The 22222-nt window shown below is 36.8% G+C and overlaps 1 protein-coding gene across 6 annotated transcripts in view; it reads left to right on the top strand.

Annotated features, from left to right (window-relative positions):
* Nucleotides 1–22222, top strand: part of RABEP1 (rabaptin, RAB GTPase binding effector protein 1) — a gene marked incomplete at both ends in the record, with an annotated part of 81892 nt that overhangs the window by 24143 nt on the left and 35527 nt on the right. For 4 of the 6 annotated variants that reach the window (XM_084236645.1, XM_084236644.1, XM_084236643.1 and 1 more), the window contains 2 exons: nt 10721–10849; nt 20726–20929. In XM_084236645.1, coding sequence (XP_084092771.1) covers nt 10721–10849; nt 20726–20929 — 333 coding nt within the window. Of the gene's footprint in view, nt 1–6984; nt 7062–10720; nt 10850–20725; nt 20930–22222 lie in introns of those variants that run through there. The other 2 variants (XM_084236641.1, XM_084236646.1) reach the window with 2 other exon arrangements.

Genomic DNA, 22222 nt, shown 5'->3' with positions numbered 1-22222 from the left:
ATGGGTATTTTTGTTTTAGTGAAATCTTGAAAAGGTTAAACTATTTGCCCTAGTTTATATAACAATAGCTTATCCTTGCATTTTAATAAGGTATTTGACCTACATGTTATGAAATCTTTGACCTACATGTTATGAAATCATGGATAAGATGAAGAAATGTCATTTGACACTAAGGGTTAGAATCAATTTGTAATTAATATAAGAGCAATCTCTAAATTTGTAATTAATAGAGACCTCCGCTGGGATCTCAGGTGATATATTAGAAGAATATCTTTCATTTATAACTTAAACGTTGCTACACACACCCACCCCCACACACCCACCTCCACCCCAACTCAAACTGCAACAAGACTAAAGCTGTAGTGAAAGTTCAAGCATAAAGAATTTAAGGAGGCAGTGTTAAATTACCTTAATGGCTAATAATGACAATGTGCACTTGTGGCTGAAAACTAGGGTAGATTTATAATACATTATTAAGAGCGTAGCCCTCAGATAAAATGTTTGTATTAGACTCTATGCTGATATTTTATTAGTGTCAGAATGGCTTATTTTATGTAGAATTTTGACTAACTTGTATTTCAGGAGAGTAACTGAAATAATGAAGATTTACTATTAAATTGCTAGTATGTGTTTCATCTGGAGAAGAAAAGAGAGGGCAAGTGTGAGATTTCAGATACTAGAAATTTCCCTTTCTAATTCTATTGGGCAAATCTGAGATCTCTAAGGAAACTGATTAAGGATTGTGTTACTAAAAATAGGTATTTCTAACAGCTGACCAATTATCCAACAGGGAAGAAGGGGCTGATCTAAAATCTCCAAACAGTTGAATTGGCAGCCCCATGAACTGAGCTATTTAGATAGCTGTTCATGTGGAAAGCCATATGATCACCTGTCTGTGATACTGTAGGAATGGATTCCTTTCTGAGCTAGGAATTGGTGGCATTCAAACTGTTTTTATATCTGTCCACGAGTAAGACAGCGCATTTTTCATTGCAATGCAGTGTAAACATATCAGAAACATAAATTTCATGAAATAACATACACCCATATTAAATGTGTTGCTGAAGTTTTTTGTAGTATTTCATTCTTTTAAAAAGGCAGTTTACTAATCACTAAATTGATTTAACAATTCACTAATTGACTCAGTTGAAATAAACTACTTGAATAATCTCTAAAATCTTTGAACAGTATGATGTTGTGATTGTCCCTGTATAACTAATAATCTAGAACCAAAAATTAAACCCAGAATACTCCATATTGCAAATATCTGGAGATACTAATTTTGATCATCCACCTCTAGGCAGGTTGAAAATGAGGAAACATTCTGTGTCCTCCTATTCTCCATTCTTCTTCTGAAGATGAGAAGAACTTCATATTTTCTCAACTCCTTTCACTCTTGCCGCCACCCAGTACCCCCTCCCCAATTTAGGCTTTTCCATGTTTTTTCTCCTTAATTCTTTTTACTCTTTTGAAAATTCTTAGTTTTTATTTCATTTTCTCCCTGAATTAACATTTGGTGTTGATTCTTTCACTTAATATTTTTTTTCTGGATTCGTAATAGCATTTTCTGTTAGTTTACATAAACACCTAAGCTTTAATATGTAATTGATTTTCTTATTTGAAACACATCATCTTCCAAGTATTTTTTAATCAGAGGTATTATGATACCTAATTGCTTTAAGAGAGTTGCTAAAACGAGAACGACTTTTCACTTTGATTCACGGAAGGAAGGCTAAGTAATTACTTTGTGCAATCCTCTTAACTAATAGTATTCTGTATTAGAACTGTTTTTTTTTACTCAAATGGACAAGCTAAAATGGGGTGCTGTTTCTTAAAGTTGCAAAAGTAAGATGTCTTTGAGATTATGTAAAGTGAAATGAGAGTATGTAAAGTGAAATGGCAACTTTCTATTGGTTTAAAGAATTGCAATTATCTTTAGTATTTTTTTTCCAATGATGACATACCTTTAATTCAGTTTTTTAGGATTGTTGTAAAATGTCAGTTTTTCCCCACTACCTCTTAAATACCCCTTTGACTCTTCTCCCTTCCCTCTCCTTCTTAATCTCAGTTTGGTTGTCAATTTCCACTAGTTTATAGTTTGCTTTTGCTTTTTCAGTTCATCTACTTTGTTTCCTTATGTTACTCATATATGTGAAATAGTGCAGTCTTTATCTGTCTGTCTTTGCATCATTCCCTCAAGTATCTTCCATTTTTTGCTGTAAATGGTATCATTTCATCTTACAACTTGAATAGTACACCATTGTCTATATATACCATATCATCTTTATCCAGTCCTATATTAGCTTGCATTTAGCTTGCTTCTCTATGTTGGCTATTGTAAATAATGCCAAAATAAAAATTGTGGAGCATGTAATTTTTTGAGTTGATGATTTCATGTTCTTTGCATAGATACCCATGAGTAGATTTCTGAGTTGCATGGTATTTCCATTTTTACTTCTTTTTGTTTTTACTTTATAAAGATAGGTTCAGACTGCTTTCCAAAAATGTCTATGCCAATTTACATTCCCACCAACAGTGTATAAGAGATCTCTTTTCTCCACATTCTCTCAACACTTGTTGGAAGTATGTCATTCTCAGAGGTATGAGATGATACTTCATTGTGATTTTGATTTGGATTTCCATTGGCTTTCTTATATCCACTAGGAACTGTGGATTTATTTCTGGGATTTCTATTATCGTTCATTGATCCAGTGTCTATTTTTATTTAATACTGCATTTTAATTGCTGTTGTTTTATACTATGGTTTAAAATCAAATAACATGCCTCCATTTTTCTTTTTTCTCAAAATTGCTTTAGCTACTGAAGGTCTTTTATGGCTCCAAATAAATTTTAGTATTTTTTGCTTTTTTCTTTGAAAAATGTCATTGCAGTCTTAAATGGGATGGCATTAAATATGTATTTTGTTTTTGGTAAAAGAGTCATTTTGACTATATGTATTTTCTCCTTCCATGAACATGGGATATTGTTCCATCTCTTTGTGTCTTATAGAATAATTATCATAAATTATCATAAATTCTTCACATCTTTGGTTAATTCTTGGGTATTTGATTCTTTGAGGGGATTGTAAATGGAATTATTTTCTTTTTCTTTTTTTTTAAAATAAAGTTATTTATTTATTTATTTATACAAGCACTGGGTACAGTCAGAAGCATGGGAGGGTGAGAGAATTCACCAGAGCCAGAGTTGGGAGCAAAACAGGAAGAAGGACCAAAGTACACTGCTGAGGGGAGCAGCGGGCGGCAGGAGAGGTCTGCGCGCCAGGTGGGACCCTCCTCCAGTGGCTGGGGAGCAACCGGGGATCGAACCGGCGCTGCAGAGTTGCAGGCAGCTTCGCAACCCAGCGCTCAACCGCTGCGCCACCGGGGAGGCCCTGGAATTATTTTCTTAATTTCTTTCAATTATTTATGGTATTTTCCTCTGTCTCTTCATTTTCAGTTTTTAAGGGTTAAGGTGAAGAACTTAATTTCTTTATCCTAGTGAATTAGCCTTATATTACATTTGCAGGTTACAGTGTATGATTCTAGGTTGCTTCATAGATTGAACCCTCAAGTTCCCCTGTTTAGGGGTGAAGGGGCATTTTTACTCTCCAGTTCTGGTTGCTTCCTGGCAATATAGCTTTTATCTTTACCTTTGCACTTTTTTGAATGACTGGAGCTCTGTTGCTGGCAGGGGGCGGGAGATAGGAACTGGGGCAGCATGATCCAAGAAGTTGTGCTGTGTGTACCAGCAGTTCAAGCCTCCTAAGGTTCTTTGGAAGTCTGAGTTGCTTGGGGATTTACAGTGCTTTTCCCTAGGCCAAAGTGGCCAGAATAATCTTGGACTAACGTCAGTCTCAGCTCTGGTTCAGCTCTGGGGTGTGGGTTCTGTGACCAGTAACACCATAAATACCTCCACTCCCAGTCCCCCATATGTGTAGGAGCAGAATGATCTGAGAGCTTCCCACTGCAGACAGGCTACTGTTCCAGTTCTGAATCCATGTGAATTAGGGTTGTGTTTCCCAAGGTTTCCACCTGCCTTCCCTGTAGACCTCTCTCAGTAGTTGTAGGAGGGGGCAATGGTTGGAATAGAATCAGTCCCTTGTCTTTCAAATACAGAACCTCCCCCCACAAACACCCCCCCCCCCCCGCCCAAAAACCCGCGCCATGTTTGCTTCTGTTGCTAGGACCTGGCTGCCTTATACTCTGGTTGATGGCAGTATCCATTATGTATTATTGCTATCTCTGCTTTGGCCCTGGGTGCTGGTGATGCAGATGAGTCTCTGCTATAGAGAGAAGAACCCTTGCTTGTATAGCCTGCACAGGTGAGCCAGTTTAGCTTTCCCTTTAGTTCTGGCTCCACTTTTTCCTGTCTGGGAGCTGCAAGCTTAAGCTGACAATCACTACCTTATACAAACCCCATGCTGGCAGTTGCCAAGACTGTCTGTGACCCTCAAGTTCCCCTGTTTAGGGGTGAAGGGGCATTTCTACCCTCCAGTTCTGGTTGCTGCCTGGCAATATAGCCTTTATCTTTACAGGACTTGAACACTATGCTAGTGTTCTTTGGAAAATGCCCCCCTATTCCTGTAGTTCTCTGGAGGTAGAATCCTCTGTCCTGTATACTTAGTTTGTGTACCTTCACTCTCCAGTGTGGTCTCCATGGGTTCTAAAGTCCACAATGTGGGTGTGAACCTTTCAGTTAACAACAACAGAGGCTCAGTATCACAGTCATCACTCCTGCTCTTGGCTTGCCCTGTCTTAGTAACTCTCCCAGCACAATTACATTTTAGCTTTTTCTGTCCTCTCTGCTTGGCCATTCCTCTTTTTGCATACAGTGTTCATCCAGTTATCCTCCAGGAACCTTTATCTTTATTTATGTGTGGGTTTTTTTTTTTTTTTGTGGGACCCTCACCGGGGGCCTGGGAATGAACCAGCGCTGCAGAGGCTGTGGGCAGCCTCGCAGCCCAGTGCTCAACCGCTGAGCCACCAGGGGAGGCCCTGCCTTTATTTATGTATAATTTGTACATATGTGGAGGAGGAAAGCTCGGTGTCTTCACTCTTCCACCATTTTGCTGAACTCTGTTCTAACATTGCAAAGTGATTGGTAATATTAATCCAATTACCTGTGTGTGGATTGCTTGTGTGATGAATAGTCTCTAGATTAGTGACCCTGCTAGCCCCATCAACTCCTTCTCTCTCCTTTTGTGAGGCATGCTAAGTAATTATGGATTTATCTAAATATTAGCCTAAAAAAGTACAATTGAGAGAATAGAGTTACTCCATATTTTTAGTAATTCCTAAAAGAATTTGGATGTGATGAGTTTTTAGAGCACAGAGAAAAGGGAAGGCCACTTTTCAAACAAGATACTTTGTTTTTAGGGAATTTGTCTATTTTTAACAAATTGCTTATTCTAGGGAGAACGTAAGTATAGTTTCAAAATTGATTGTTTTTTATGTTAAACAGTTTATGAGCAAAGAACTTGAGACAGAAAAATAGATGAAAATAATCACTAAAGTAAAGCAAAATGAAGCACTTCATTACCTTTATTTTCAATCCAATCAGTGTAAGCTGTCCTTTTTATTGCCCTTTGAATCAGTGAGGTAGCCACTGTGAATATAATTTGGCGTATTCTTTCCAGTCATTTTTCCTTTTTTTGAGGTACAATTCACATATTTTTTCTGCTTTGATATTATCCCATTGGGTGGATGTATCTACCATTCATAATTTCATATTAAAGTTCAGTGATATTAAACTTAAGACTTCTGAGTTTTAAACGGTTCATGTTCTTTTGTTCTACTGGAGTTATGTTCTTTTGTTTTTTGCTTGATAAGAGGTATTTTCTTGGATCTTGAACATCTTTACACAAGGATTCTGCTTGTAGTAATATTTGACCTAGACAACTTTTTTCCCTTTTTCCGTTACTCGTGATTTATCAAATTTAGTACAATGTTAGAGGAATCTAGTCGTAGAACACAACTTGGGGCTTAAAATGTTATTATGTATTCTCCCATTCATGTCAAAATTAGGAAAGATATATCTAAGAATTACTGAGTTTTTTCATTTACTTACCATCTCATTTTTTTCTTTCTGGGTTGTTGCTTAATTCAGGTACTTGGAGGGAATGGTCTAAAATTTTTTTTCCCTTTGGATGTCAAGCATTAAAAGTTAGCCATTGCATCTGCAGCAGCATGGATGTCGCTGGAAGGGATCATGCTCAGCGAAATAAGCCAAAAAGAAAAAGAAAAATACCGGATGGTCTCACTCATAGCAGGAATCTAGAAAACTTAAATAAGGGACCAGGAAAAAGAATAACTATAAGAAAGAAAATATCAAAATCAACAAATAGGGCCTCCCCGGTGGCACAACGGTTGAGTGCTGGGTTGCGAAGCTGCCCGCAGCCTCTGCAGCGCTGGTTCGATCCCCGGCTGCTCCCCGGCCATCGGAGGAGGGTCCCACATGGTGCGCAGACCTCTCCTGCCGCCCGCTGCTCCCCTCAGCAGTGTACTTTGGTCCTTCTGCCTGCTCTGCTCCCCGCTCTGGCTCTGGTAAATTCTCTCACCCTCCCGCGCTTCTGACTGTACCCAGTGCTTGTATGTATAAATCAATCAATCAATCAGTCAATCAATCAATATATCTTTAAAAAAAAGAGAAAAAAAAATCAACAAATAACTATGAACAAGAGACTCTTTGGGGGGGGTGTAGGGTGGGGGAAGGAGGGCTTGGGGTAAAAATAAGGGGGTTGTAATTGTATGGAGAATATAAAAATTTAAATTAAAAAAAAAAGAACATAAGGTTCCTAGATCCACATAATTTCCACCATCACACATCACTTTCATCAGTGTCTGCCAGTTGATTCTGTAGTAAATGTGAATCAATGCTTTGAAGAAATAAAGAGCAAGTGGGCGAGGCAAATAAATAAATAAATAAAAGTTAGCCATTGCATAAGATAGTTTATCTGTTTTTCTTATAATTCAAAGGTAACACTGGATGTGTGAAATGGTTAATGAAGGCTGGTATGCTAATAACTCTCAGTTGCTAAGTTAAAAGGCATAATGTTGTTGAAGGTTGACATTAATGCTAATTTGTCCACAATGCTATGAAGATACTTGGTAGGCGGGAAAGGCATGAGCTGGAAATCTAAGCTTGGAACTGAGTCAGAATCATGAGGTTAGAAGCAACTTCTGGTCTTTTGTGGCTACATACAAAGTCACTTGATCACTCTACTGTTTTCCTTTATTACAGAAATATCACTAGTTTAATAATTACAGCTAATATTAATCAATAATTACAGCTAATATTAATCAACGACTACATTCCTCTAACATTGTACTAAATTTAATAAATCACGAGTAATGGAAGAAGGGAAAAAAGTTGTCTAGGTCAAATATTACAACAAGCAGAATTGTTGATATCATCTGTACCTGGCAAAGTGCTTTTGGCATAAACTATTAGCTAATTATTGTGAACTGCTTGTAATTATGTCAGAAAAATAATACAGCATTTTGTGTGATGAGAACTATTTTCAGTTTGATTTGTGGTTAGTTACTAATGCATTAGGATATGCCTGTTTGTAAACTTTCCTGATGTCTTACGCAAGGCTAATTGATTTTTCTAGATAAAGCACCAGAGGCATTTTTGGAAAAAGCAGTTATTTCAGCTGTAGGGTCAGGAATGGACCAGTGCAGGTTTTCTGATCCCATGCAGACCGGGTAAAGGAGGAGTCCTAGAGAGTCCTCGGTGGGTTTTGCAGGTGTTTTATTGGGATTTACCCGGTACACAGCAGGCAAGGGTGCTGGGAGGCTGGGAGGCTGGCAGTCCTCCCAGCCCCCAGCAAATCTTCACTCTATCTGGGCTCTCCAGTGATCTCTGCTTCTCCTTCTTTGCTTTTCTCTCGGCTTCTACTACTACTTTCTCGGCTTCTCTTTCGGCTTTTGCTGGCGTCCCCGTGACGCCACCCTTAAAAGCCCAGTCTCAGCCCAGGTGAATCCCATCTACCTATGCCCACACCCTATTCCAGGTGCCCGCCATCAGGCATGCATTCAGGACCGCAAGGATCCATCATTTATCCTGATGGCGGGAGGGCAGAAAAGTCTGACATTTTTCCTTTCCCTACATCAGCCTTTATCTGTATCATACAATTATAATATATTAGAAGTATTTTTGTTTTATTTTATTGGAATACTTTTATTAGAAGTATTTTTATTAAAAGATGAGAGAATAAGAGTTATTTAGTATACCCTCAAAGGGGTCACAATTCCTGGAATTGAAAATGATCCTGAAGCCTGGAGAGGCAGCCATATCTGGGGGTATGGACTGCATCTGACCTGTGATTGAGAGCCAGGTCCAGACTGGGAGTGAAAACACATGTAAAGCTGCAATTATGAAGCAGTATTTTAGCTTTTATTGGTTCATTATCTTCAGAGTCTAAATGAAAGGTATGGATGGTATGTGTGCATGCACTTGGGCACACGTGCACATGCACATTTTGGTAGAAGATAGTAATGAGGTTGGAGAGGAATTGTTAGAGTAAGAACTGGAGGGATCTTAACTTTTTCTTCAATGTTGATTTCCCAGAGCCTTTCCTACCTCATGCTGTAATTAGCAGCTACCAGTAACATTACAGCATTAAGAAGAAACATGATTACACAGAGAGCAAGTTTCTTTCATGATTTCAGATGGTACATATGGCATAACTGGACATTTACCCCTTCTAATAGATTCTTCTTCTTTTCTTTCTCCTGTCACTTCACTTGACCAGATCTCATTCTTTGCTTTCTCCTAAAGACCCTAGGTATTTGCTCCTCAAAATGATTCCTTCTTATCTTTTATGACATGGAATCCAAAGCAGTAATCATTTCTTCTTACTGTCATAGATTGTACTAATAATGCTAGATCTCTGATGAGGCTGGTCTGGAGATATGGAAGTGAACAGATAATGTTTTTTGTTTTGTTTTCTTTTTACCACTGAAGTAGACTATTTTTTTAGCTTGTGTTTATCCTTTTCAAAATCAGATAGACAGAAAGCATGAAGACAACTTTTTTTTTTAAATTTATTTATCCAAGCACCGGGTATAGTCAGAAGCAAAGGAGTGTGAGAGAATTCACCGAGCCAGAGCGGGAAATAGAACAGGCAGATGGACTGAAGAACACTGCTGAGGGGAGCAGCGGGCGCGGCAGGAGAGGTCTGTATGCCATGTGGGACCCTCGCCAGCGGCCAGGAATTGAACCGGTGCTGCAGAGGCTGCGGGCAGCCTCGCAGCCCAGCGCTAAACCGCTGTGCCACCAGGGGAGGCCCCCTGAAGACAACTTTTTCTTGCACCTGTAGTGGATACTTTGGCAGCAGGCAGTAACTGCCCCAGGTCTGTCAAATAGATGCATTCAAAACTGGTCTTAATTAATTCCTTATTATCAAGGAGTTGTAGAGAACTTTGAAAATCATATGGAAGGTATAAATGACCCAATTCTGTTACTCATAGATAAATCATTGGTGCATTTTCCCAGTCTTTTTTCTGTGTCCTATAAAATCAGCTCTCATTTAAATTGAGTAATGAATATGTTTGGGGTAGGAGAGGGTTTTCAGAGATAGTCTCAGATTATGGTTAAAATTGTTGACAAATCATCATCTGGGCATAGCTTGTAGTAAGGAACTGGGACCTCTACTGGCCTAGGTAATCAGGCAGTGATGTTAGTACTGATAGGTATCCCTGGAGGAATTAGGGCCAAAAAAATTAGGGCCATTTTGTAACTGGGTTGCTGTTGGGCTAAAGGAGGAGGTCAAGGTTTTGAACCCTGGATTTCCCACCCTTGCTTGAACTTGAAAAATCTCTGGATTTCGTTAGGATAGGTCTTTATTTAATTAGTTGTGGCTAAATTATACAGTCCCTAAAATAGCAATGTGCCCCAGTCCCTGCCACATCACAATTGACATTAATTGAAAAACTCAGTGGCACAGTGGTTGAGCGCTGGGCTGCGAAGCTGCCCGCAGCCTCTGCAGCGCAGGTTTGATCCCTGGCCACCAGCGAGGGTCCCACATGGCGAGCAGACCTCTCCTGCGGTGCCTGCTGCTCCCCTCAGCAGTGTATTTCGTCAGTCTGCCTGTTCTGCTCCCCACTCTGGCTCTGGTGAATTCTCTCGCCCTCCCCCACTTCTGACTGTACCCAGTACTTGTATAAATAAATAAATAAATATTTAAAAAAAAAGTAATTGAGAATTCATACGGAACATACACTTTTGTGTTCTTCCTATATGAAAGGGTTTTTGATTGGTTTCAGAATAATAATAATGGATCATCTTGAAAATGGAAGAGTAGTTCAGACTGGAATGACTATCCTAATTAGGGAATTCATTTGCTTTTGCTTATAATACTTGAGAGAAACAGGAGCTAGCAGGATTGGCAGTGGGTTCATATGTGAGGTATATAACCCAAATAAACCAATATTTAATAATTTCAGAATGGATTGCCATTCTGTCAGCTATACATAAAAACAGTCAGTGTTCTCTTTTGAGAAATTTACCTTGTATGATTCTGTATATATGCTGTTTCACTTTCTATAATTAATTCAGTTTGTGTATTTTTTTAAATTAGAATTTTCTAGAGCATATTGTATCCTGGATGAAGCTTGACTGCTTGTTTTTTATTTATAGAAAAGTGCACTTGGAATACCAGTTTGTTGTAATAGTTCATAAATAAGAGTTATTTGTTAACTAGTATTTTTTTTTCCAGTTTCTCTTCAGCAACGGGTAGCAGAATTGGAAAAAATTAATGCAGAATATTTACGTGCACAGCAGCAGCTTGAACAAGAATTTAATCAAAAGAGAGCAAAATTTAAGGAGTTATATTTGGCTAAAGAGGGTAAGTTCATAAGTCTCCCCACCCCTATTCTGACACTATCTTGAAATGTGATGTTTCTTGGTTATACAATGTTAATTTTATCGTTTGAATTAACCTTGATTTTAATGGTACTTACATTTATAATAAAAACTTTGGAGCTGGGGTTATAAATGCACTTGAAAAGTAAGTTGAAAAAAATGCATTATTCAGATTTTTCCTTGCTTTTGACAAAACAAAAAACATGATATTTATTATAGTAGGCTGCATATTTCCTGTGACATAGGACTTTCAGTGATCTTCGCACTTGAAAGATAGCCCTGGACAAATCAGGACTTTGCATTCTAATAATAATAGCTTTAGCCACATTATATTAAAACTAACAATTCATGGAATTTGTCCAATAAATGTTCAGTTATTTATCAACAAATGTTTAATACCTTCTATGAGGCAGACATTGTGTCTGGGTGCTGGGTTTACAGCAGAGAAAGATTCATGTGGTTCTTTAACTCATAGAACCTGACCTCTTGTATAAAAAAAAAAAAAAGGAAAGTATGTAAGGGAAATCCATGAGAACATTATTATGGAAGATCTAATCTAAGGAATAAGAGAAAGGGCTTACATTTTGGATATTGACTTAGAAATATATGATTATGGTTTTCACAGCTCTCTAGACCAGAGTTTCTGAAAGCCTGATTATGGAATAGCAGCATCAACATCACAGGCATCTGGGAAATTTAATGTCATTTAAATTTAAATGTTAGAAATGCAAATTTTTGGCTTCTACCTTAGGCTTACTGAATTGAAACTCTGGGATTAGTGTCTGCCAGTTGGTGTTCTAAGAAGCTCTTTGGGTAGTTCAGATGCACACTGAATTTGAGAATCATTGCTGTAGTTTAGACTGTGGTTCTCAACCTTTAACATGGATAAGTCTCCTGAAGAGCTTGTTAGTTTGTTGGTATGAGGTCTGAGAATTTGCATTTCTAGTAGACTTGTAAATGCGATATTGCTAGAGACCACGGTTGAGAACCACAGCTGCAAACCATCACCAAATTTTTTAAGTTTATATATTCATAAAATATTTATACCCCTCACATGTTGACATTTAAATTTTTTATTTTAGGGCTACCCCAGTGGCGCAGCGGTTGAGCGCTGGGCTGTGAAGCTGCCCGCAGCCTCCGCAGCACCGGTTTGATACCTGGCTGCTGGCGAGGGTCCCAAATGGCCTGCAGACCTTTCCTGCCGCGCCCACTGCTCCCCTCAGCAGTGTATTTCGACAGTCTGCCTGTTCTGCTCCCCGCTCTGTCTCTGGTGAATCCTCTTACCCTCCGGCGCTTCTGACTGTGCCCAGTGCTTGTATAAAGTAAATAAATCTTTAGAAAAAAAATTTTTTTTTATTTTAAATTTAAAAAGCTGTGAAAGATGTAAATTATATCATGTTGTCAATATTGACAATTTAAATGAAAACTTAATGTTTTGAAACATATACAGTGAAATCAATCACCATCTATTTCATTAAAAAATGAATAAGCTCTTTAATAGAAAGTTTACATTTTTGTTGTCTTTGTGTGGGGTTCTTTTTCATTTCCCTCAGAATTTTATTCTAAAAAGTGTTTTTTTAACATTTAAAAAAAATTTATTTTTATGTAAGAACTAGGGTACAACTCAGAGGCATGGGAGGGTGAGAGGATTCACCAGAGACAGAGCGGGGAGAAGAACAAGCAGATGGACCGAAATATACTACTGAGGGGAGCAGCGGGCGAGACAGGAGAGGTCTGCTGTGCCATGTGGGTATTTCCCTGGCTGGCCAGGAATTAAACTCGTGCTGCAGAGGCTGTAGACAGCTTCACAACACTGTGCTCAACCTGCTGCGGCGCCACTGGGAAGGCCCTAAAAAGTATTATTTTTAGAATACAGACTTGAATATGCATTAGAATTTTACCTGTAGGGTTTGTTAAAACAAAGATGGCGGGGCTTCACATGTAGTAGTTCTCCAATTCACTAGATCTGTGGGATCCTAGAATTTTCATTTCTAAGAGATGAACAGATGAAACTAATGCTGTTGGTCAGGGACCACTCTTTGAGAACCACTGGCCTAAAGTAATATTTTGTGTTTTAAAGCCATTTAAAAAATTTAATTAGAATTCTCTGTAACAAAAATATGCATGTAAATATTCTGTATTAAGCTATAATTACACTGACTCAAAGTACATAATTGATTACACCATAAATATTTTACAAATTAAAAAACATTAACAAATAAAATGATTTGAAATGCAGTTCATATGCGATACATTAAATATTATTCCCCCAAAAGTTATTTATCTGTGGATGAGTATTATTTATTTTATGAAAAAGACAGTTTTAGTTTTTTAAAAAATAGCTATAGGTGCTGTAAACCCTTGATGTCATAAATAACTGGGTGGAAATAGTTTTTTTAATTGTGATTGTTAAATTGTAAATTGAGTCCCACAGTGCTCTAGCTTTAAAAATATTTTTATTCTACTGGTGACAACTCAAGTTTAGCTTCAGTCTTGTAGAAAGCAAGACCTGTCTGACCTGCTAAAAGATTTGTTAACTAGTTGTTAACAATTTATTAAAACACTGGTATTTGAAATTCAGGGTAGGTGAAAAGTCTTTTTGTTCAACAGGAAGGGGTGATTATGATATAGGAGAATATTTAAGTACCCCTCTGTTTTATGAGAGAATATTTATGAAAATTGAATTTCTAGATATTGATTCCTTTAAAACAATATGTGCCTATGAATCACTTAGAAAAAAATCTTTGCATACCCCCCAGAGGATAGGTGGGATCCCAGAGGAATCCCACTTTGAAGACCACTGCCCAGGAATTGTGTTATTCAGATTATAGATTACCCTGTATAGGTTATCCATTGATGGGTAACAAAATTGAGTGGATTGTGACTAGCAATTTATAAAAAAGAATAAAATGGAAAATAATAGCACATTGTACTTAGTAAGGTTAAGTAAGTATAGTTACACAAATTTTTTTTGTTTCATTTACATGTATGCATATGAGCAAAGAAAATAAATTTCATATAAATGTCATGTAAAATACATTTCTTACTGAGAATTGTGGTAGAAGAAATTTGAAAGCCATTGTTCTAGAGGATGGAAGGTTCTTAGGCTTTATAGAATAGAGCTCTGATTGTAGTGCGGAATGGGGTTCCCACAAACAGGAGGACTGTTTCCTCTTTCAGTTTGTTTCTTCATAGATTGATAAGGAGATGGGAAAACTGGTCTTCCTGTTTAGGTATGGTAGTATTTTGCAAGTAACTGGAGGTTGGGATGAATGAGATATGGTTTCTGTCTTTTTTTTTTTTTTTTTAATGCATCAAGAACTGGGGTGTAGGCCAGATGTGCAAAGGGTGAGAGGATTCACCAGAGATAGAGTGGGGAGCAGTGGTTAAGAAGGGAGTGGTCTGCTGTGCCATGTGGGTTAGCTCCCTGGCCGGGGATCCAACTCATGCTGCAGTGGCTGGTGATAGCTTGATAGCACTGGGACTTTAACCTCTGTGCCACCAGGGAGGCCCCTGGTTTCTGTCTTGAAGAAAGTACAGTATAGTAAGTATAGTATCATCGCTTGAATATATGTTAAATGTCATGAGAAATAAATTCTGTCTAGTTCTTCAGTATGTTTATTTGAATTTGTTAGCCTCTCCCTTTTAAAATTTGTTTTAACCTTGAATTGATACCACCTTAAACTCTGTGCAATAATGCTTTCTTGTCAAGAAGACTTGTAATATTTTTAATGTGTATTGAGGAGGTCTGGTTGTATTTTCTAATGGCCAATTCATACTCACTATTATACTAGCTAGTGACATCCTTTTTTTTCTCCCATCTTTCCTCCTGATAATTCTGTAGTTTGAGCATCACTCTATAACTTTATTTCAATCTTGTCTTATTTTTAGTAAATTCAAGTTAACCTTGTCAAAAATTTGTCCATATTTATTTGTTTTCTCTGTATCCAAATAAAACTGTTAGGATTTTCTTAATTTTATTTGAAATTATGGAATTGACTTTCCTGTAAAACTTTGAAATGTGAATATGACCACAAATCTTTCATTTTTGAAATATTTTATCAATTACAGTTCCCTCTCTCTGATCTAAACAGCTTGTAATGTGAATTCATCTAAAAGGCATACTTGGTATGTTAAAATTGCTATGAGTACATCTAGATACATCATCTGTATGTGTATTATTTATATCTTTACCATCTGAAGTTCTTAATGAACTTAAGCTTATTATAGAGAGTAATTGAGGTAACTTTTGCAGAAATTTCAAAAGAAATAATGTGACACTTCTTTTTGAGAGTTTCAATGTCATCTCTTAAAAAGTGCGTAGTATGTAAATCTTTCATGTTGAGTTAGTTTGTCGGGATGTTTGCCTCTATCATAATAAAAATCAAATTTGAAGATTTCCTCTAATGCAGAAACTTACATTGTGTCAACTATGATGTGTAAACCTAACCTTTTATGTTTGTCACAAGTAGTAACAGCATAAGCCATGGGTTTGATGTACTCAGCATTCTGTTTTATCTTTTCAGCAAATTAGGTCAAGGTAACCCCAGAAATCCAAATACTGGTATTTATGCTCTTGTTTATGGAGAATAACTGAAATATAACTGCAAATAATAATAAGAAATGGTAATAGAGACTCTTACTTTTTCACTTCTCTTACTGTCTTTTTGGAACCTTGGAACCTATTCTGATATCCTTTTCCAGCTAAATCAACTGGAATGTTATAAATATTTTGAAACTTTTGTTGCTTTTGTGTTCAACTTGGAAAAATATTTTCTGATTTAGTTTTTTCCTTTAAACAACTTCTGTACAAAGCTTGACACTGAAGCATTGTTTGTATTTTGGAAAGCCTCAGTTGTGGGCAATCAGTAAGTGCCTATTACATGAGACAGCAAACAAAAGGCCATAGAGTTCTTAATTTGACGAAAAATAGTATACATAGAATTTACGTTAATCACCAGAAGAGAATGAAATTTTCCAGTGGTGTTCAAAAAGACTTTATACATGGTCATAATTTATATAAATCTCAGATGCTAAATAATCAGAATTTCAATAGTTAAAAGTTAGGCTTAGAAAGAAATTTGTGGCTCAGATGGTATAAGCTTGTACTTAGATATGGAAAATAGAATAAGAGTATGTTAAACAAAATTTAAAACAAGACTGTATTAAAAAAATTTAAACCATTAGAAATATTGGAAACAAAACAAAAAGGTTAACAGATGGTTTAAACTGTACATGAGGAATTCTCTTTTAGAATGAGACAGAGAGAAAAAATATCAAAGAACAGTTGACATCCAGGATGAATTGAGAACCTCCAACTCGCATCTTAAAAAGATTTCCAGGAGAAGAGAATGGAGGCAGTAGTAGAAAATATTTGGGGGAATAATTGATTTTTTTTTAAGTGTTAAAAGTCCTTGGTGTAAATATTGAGTAGCAGGCAAGGTAAATAATAGTGTATCCATACTTTGACACATCTTAAATTATAGCATATTAAGAAAGTATTGAAAGTTACCAGAGCAAAGAAACAATGCTGGCAGGGGATAATACATAAGGAAAATAAATGCTATGAGACATGAAATAAGATTCTCAAATTATCAACCTAAGATTTTATATGCAGCTAAATTATTTGAGCAAGAACAAAAAGACATTCCAGGCTTACAAAAACTAATTGCGTATGCTGCCTATATAAATCCACTATAAGGCCAGTAAAGATAGAAGAAAAGTAAACATAGAGGGAATGTATAGGATATAAGAAACAGTACCAATCATAGAAATGGATAAACCTCACAATAAGAAACAAAATAAAAATTTTCCTAGTTCACTTAATTTTGTTAAAAGAAGAAAGACAAATGCAATAACATCAAGATTAGGATTTAAGATAAAAAGCATTGAAGGGATATAGAAGGCCATTTCAAAATGAAAGAAGCAATCTACTAAGGAAGTATAATCATGAGCAGGTATGTGGCTGCTAAAATAGCCTTCACATGTCATATAAAATAAAAGATAAGTGGATTACAAGGAGAAATTGATAAATGTGCATGAGTGATATCACATTATATCAATTGCTATACCAATAATAGGTGAAGATATAATAGCTTAGAGCCACAGAATTTTTAAAAGCTTGACCTAGGAATTCTGTACCCAAGAATATAGAAATGTTTTATTTATGTGGAACACTTTAATGCCTATGTTCAACTCAAAGGAAGACTCAGTATATTTAGAAAATAAAGCTACTTACTGTATTTTCTTACCAAATGCTATCAGAAAGATTTTAACAATATAAAAATTTTAAAAGTTTGGAAATTAGGAATGCATTCCTATTATGAGTTAAAGACAAAATCAGAGAGTGCAAAACATTAAGAACACATGAAGATAAGTGTGAAATGTAGCTTAAACAATAGTTTGAGATGATCTCTGTTCATCTCCAGAAGTTGGAAAAAGTGAATCCAAAGAAAGTAAATGAAAGAAAATAATAGAAATTAGTGAAATAGAAAAAGCAAAGCAGTCATCTATAAAGTTAAAAGTATACTTTTGGATAAAACTAGTAGAAAATAAAAAGATATGATTACAGCTAGAGTAGAGATATAAAAGCATAATACTATGTATGTCTGCCAAAGATTTTGAAATTTTAGATAAAAGTAGTTTCTCAGGATATATGAATTACCAAGATTGCCTCACAGAAACCCTGAATAAACCAATAATCATAAAATTTGCCAAGTCAATAGAATTCTTTTTTAAAATTTATTATGTATGCATACAATTACTGGGATGTAAGGGGGGGAGGGGAGAGTTGGTGGGAGAGTGGCAGTGGTGGTGAAGGGATACACCAGAGACAGTGGGGAGCAGAATAGGCAGACTAACTGAAAAACACTGCTGAGGGGAGCAGCGGGCAGACGGGAGAGGTCTGCTGCACCATGTGGGTTGTTCCCTGGCCAGGCTGGTGGGCGGGGATCAAACCTAGTGCTGCAGTGGTTGGGGATAACTTGATAGTGCTGTCTTTAACTCCTGTGCCACCAGGGAGGCCCAAGTCAATAGAATTTGTATTTACAGGACCTGCTGGTGACTACTGGTTGTCTCAGCACTACCACCACGGTAGCTTGATTTTGATCCCCACATGGCGCAGCAGACCTCTCCTATTTTGCCTGCTGCTCCCCGTATCGATGTATTTCAGTAGATCTGCCTGTTCTGTTCCCTACTCTGTCTCTGGTGAATCCTCTTATCCTGGCACCTCTTGCCTACATCCCATTTCTTCTATGCAAATTAAATATCTTCAAAAATCTTGGGGTTTTAGAAAATATTCTTGTTTACAAAAGTTTTGCACAGGCTTATGTTTTATAAACATATTTTGTTAAATCTTTAATATTTGTTACTTTCTTTTTTAAATTGTCAGACACTAGATAAAAAGGGTTAGTGTAACTGGATACTCAAACAAGAAGTATTAATACTAGTACACCAATACACACTTCTCATTTATGATCATAGAGTTTAAAATCTCTAAGTTTTGGTTCTATAGAGTATTAAAAAATAGTATATACCATAAAAATCCGTACTAGAGATGCCAGGATAGTTTAACATTAGAACATCTATTGATGCCACTCACTATATTAACAAATGAGGAAACTCAGAAAGGACCTTCAATTCCTGTTAATAACATGAATTCTTACTAGTTCTCAGCAAACTAGGTATTGAGAGGGACTTGCCTTAACCTAAGGAAATTTTCCTACATAGAGGAAGCAAGAGAATCTGCACTATTAGAACTAAAAAGAAAATTGAACATTGTTGGAATGAAGATCAATATTGAAGATTCAATAATGTTTGTCTCTGTACTACTAATTAGAAAAGTAATAGAAGAAAAAGATATTCTGAAGCAAGCAAATAAAAAGAAATCAGAATGCTTAGTCACTTCTAAAGTAAAGTCAGTCTAAGAAACCTTTGTAGAGGAAATTTATAAAACTGTATTTAAGGGGCCTCTTCGGTGGCACAGCGGGTTGAGGGCAGTGCTGTGAAGCTGTCCAGCCTCTGCAGCACAGGTTCGATTCCTGGCCGGCAAGGGAGATTCCCACATGGTGTGGCAGACCACTCCTGTCGCGCCTGCTGCTTGCTGCCCTCAGCAGTGGACTTGGGTCGTCTGCCTGTTCTCCCCGCTCTGTCTCTGGTGAAGCCTCTCACCCTCCCGTGCCTCTGGCCTGTACCCCAGCTCTTGTATTTAAAAAAAAAAAAAATCTTAGGAAAAAAACCCCACAAAAAAATAGTTTTTAAGGACATACTTTATAAACAGAATGAGATAATGTGTTTATAGGTGGGATGACACAGTGTTATAAAGAAACTCACCTTTATCTATATGTATAGGACAATTCTAATTTTATTTTAAAATCTTATTCCTCCTTCCCTTGGGCCTTTTAAACTATCTACAAATGTACAAGAAAGAATAGGATTAAGAAGAGGGTAATCCACTACATTTTTAAATTTATTTATTTATTTTTTATTAAAGATTTTTTTTATAGAGGCATGTTTTATTTATTTATTTGTTTGTTTGTATATACATGCACTGGGTACAGTCAGAAGCGCGGGAGGGTGAGAGAATTCACCAGAGCAGGGAGCAGAGCAGGCAGAAGGACCGAAGTACACTGCTGAGGGGAGCAGCGGGAGGCAGGAGAGGTCTGCGCGCCATGTGGGACCCTCCTCCGGTGGCCGGGGAGCAGCCAGGGATAGAACCGGCGCCACAGAGGCCGCGGGCAGCTTCGCAACCCAGCGCTCAACCGCTGCGCCACCGGGGAGGCCCTCCACTACATTTTTTTAAAATGGAAAACAGTGGCTATTGGTAAAGGCTATTTCCAATAGTGGCTATTGGGAAAACAGACATACTCCTATATTGTTAGCCCATAGTATCTATAGGTTCTTTATCTGCAGATTCAGTCAGTAGTGGATGAAAACTACATAATTACATCTGTGATGGTTGCATTTGTACTGAATATGTACAAACCTTTTCTGATCATTATTCCTAAACAATCCAGTGTAACAACTATTTACGTAGTATTTTCATTATATTAGGTATTAAAAGTCATCTACAGATGATTTTAAGTATATGGGAGGATGTGCATAGATTATGTGCAAAGACTACATTTTCATGTATAAGGGACTTGAGCTTGTGTGGACATTGGTATTTGCAGGGGTCCTGGAACCAGTCTCCTGTGGATACCGAGGAATGGCTGTATAGTGTTGGTAGGTCCATTTTTTATGGAAGTCAGTTTCCATATATTCTAGCTAGGCTTAAATCATATAGAAAGCTCATCAGATAAACTTAATATTTAAGAGATGATAAAGGAGTGCTGAGAAATTAATCCTAACTTAAAAATATCTGAATCTAATAACTATTATATACTGTTGTTTTATTAACATTCCTTTTGTATTTATGTTGTGTAAGGTACTGTCTTTATAAGCATTTTCATCTAATTGTTTCATCATTAAAACAGCCTTGTGACATGGTTATTTTTAATCTCCATTTTATAGAAATGGAAAGTGAGGCCCAGAAAGGTTAAGAAGACCAAGTTCATTTAACTAGTATGTGAAAGAGCCTAAATTTAGCTCTTAAACTATAATCTTAATTAATTACTATATGGTTATAATCACTATGTGGTTATATAGTTAATAATGAATTGATTTGTGATACCCACATACCTTAAATCTTACCTTTATTAAAATGGTTACATTTTCTAGTTAATTTAAAATTTAATGCTTAATTTCTTTCATTAGAATGTTAACATTGTAGAATTAATGTTTTATTTCTTCATTGGATTTTCAGCCTGTTATAAAAAAAGCAAAACCCTTATTAATGGAAAATTGTTTGCTTTTTCCCCAGAGGATCTGAAGAGGCAAAATGCAGTGTTGCAAGCTGCACAAGATGATTTAGGACACCTTCGGACACAGCTGTGGGAAGCCCAAGCAGAGATGGAGAATATTAAGGCCATTGCCACAGTTTCTGAGAATACTAAACAAGAAGCTATAGATGAAGTGAAAAGACAGTGGAGAGAAGAAGTTGCTTCACTTCAGGCTGTGATGAAAGGTAAAGACAAAGAAAATAAGATCTCCTTTATGATTTTGTGAGATAACTGATTCTGATGATTGAGAGCATTTTTCAGAGGGTCTTAAAAATATATCCTGCGTTTCATCTGTGTTTGTGTATTGCCATCTTTCAAAATAGAAGTCAGTAACATAAATTGGTATGTCATCTATGTTTTAACAAACTTGATAATGGAGAATTATGAGGGTGTTATAGAGAAAATGCATTAAATTAACTAATTCATTATAAGGTTAAAAGCAGGGCTCTAAAATAGTTTTTCTGTAGAAATTAGGTTAGTAATGTCAATGAATAAAGCTGCATAGGCATAGGGAGTGTGCTGAACTGGGTGATCTGTAAATAGTAAACAGTAAAAGGTTACTATTTACACTTAATGGTTCCTGCTTATTATTACCCATCAAGTTCAGTGTTGCCAAATCTTTCACAGTTTCAAGAAAAATTTGGATTTTTATGTGAAATCCCCACTGCAGTCTGTAAGATAGAATGTGTTAGAATAAACTTTTGGTGCCATCAGCTTGTGACCCTTGATCTAAAGAAAAGATAGTCATTTAGTCTCTCTCTGCCATTGACACTTCTACTAAATTACTTCCTGCATTTCTGAGAAGATGAAATGAAATGAAAATGAAGTTGTCTCCCCGAATCTTTGGCTTCCTGGAATTATTTTAGGTAGGATTGTATATGTGAAATAATGATGACCACTCCTCTCCTGTGGGCCACTCCTCTCCTGTGGGCCCCTCTCTGTGGAGTTTTGTGTAATTTTGCTTTAGTGATCTTTATTAAGGCACATAAGACTAGTCGTATTTCTGGGTTTATGGATGTCATCTAGGGATTACTCTCAACTTCATGTAACAATCCTGACTATAGTGACTTACCCAAATAGGAGTTCACTTTTTTCTGACAGAACAAAAAGTCCAGAGAGCTTATCTAGGGCTGGTTACAGTGGTTCCATGATGTCACTGGTGTCTGAGACTCCTTAGTCTTTCTGTTCCTTCATCCTTAAGTATGTGGTTTTCAACTTCATTTTGCCTCATGGTTGAAAAACAACTGCTCCATCGTCAGTTTGCCTCAGAAAAGCAACAGCTTTTTAGAACTATCCAGCATATACCCTTTTCTTACACTTTGAGGTGTGTGTGGTTACTCCTAACTACAAAGACAACTGGAAAATCAAAATTTCAAATTGGACCATTGACTAATGAAATTTCAGTGTTGTTAGGAAGGAGTGGAAATTAATCGACAGCCAGCAATGTTTCTCATATTATGTTTAAAAATTAAGACTGT

Source organism: Talpa europaea, assembly GCF_964194135.1.
Source record: "Talpa europaea genome assembly, chromosome: 7".
Lineage (NCBI taxonomy): Eukaryota > Metazoa > Chordata > Mammalia > Eulipotyphla > Talpidae > Talpa > Talpa europaea.
The sequence above is the reverse complement of the archived record's forward strand: the minus strand, read 5'-3'. Positions and strand labels throughout refer to the sequence as shown.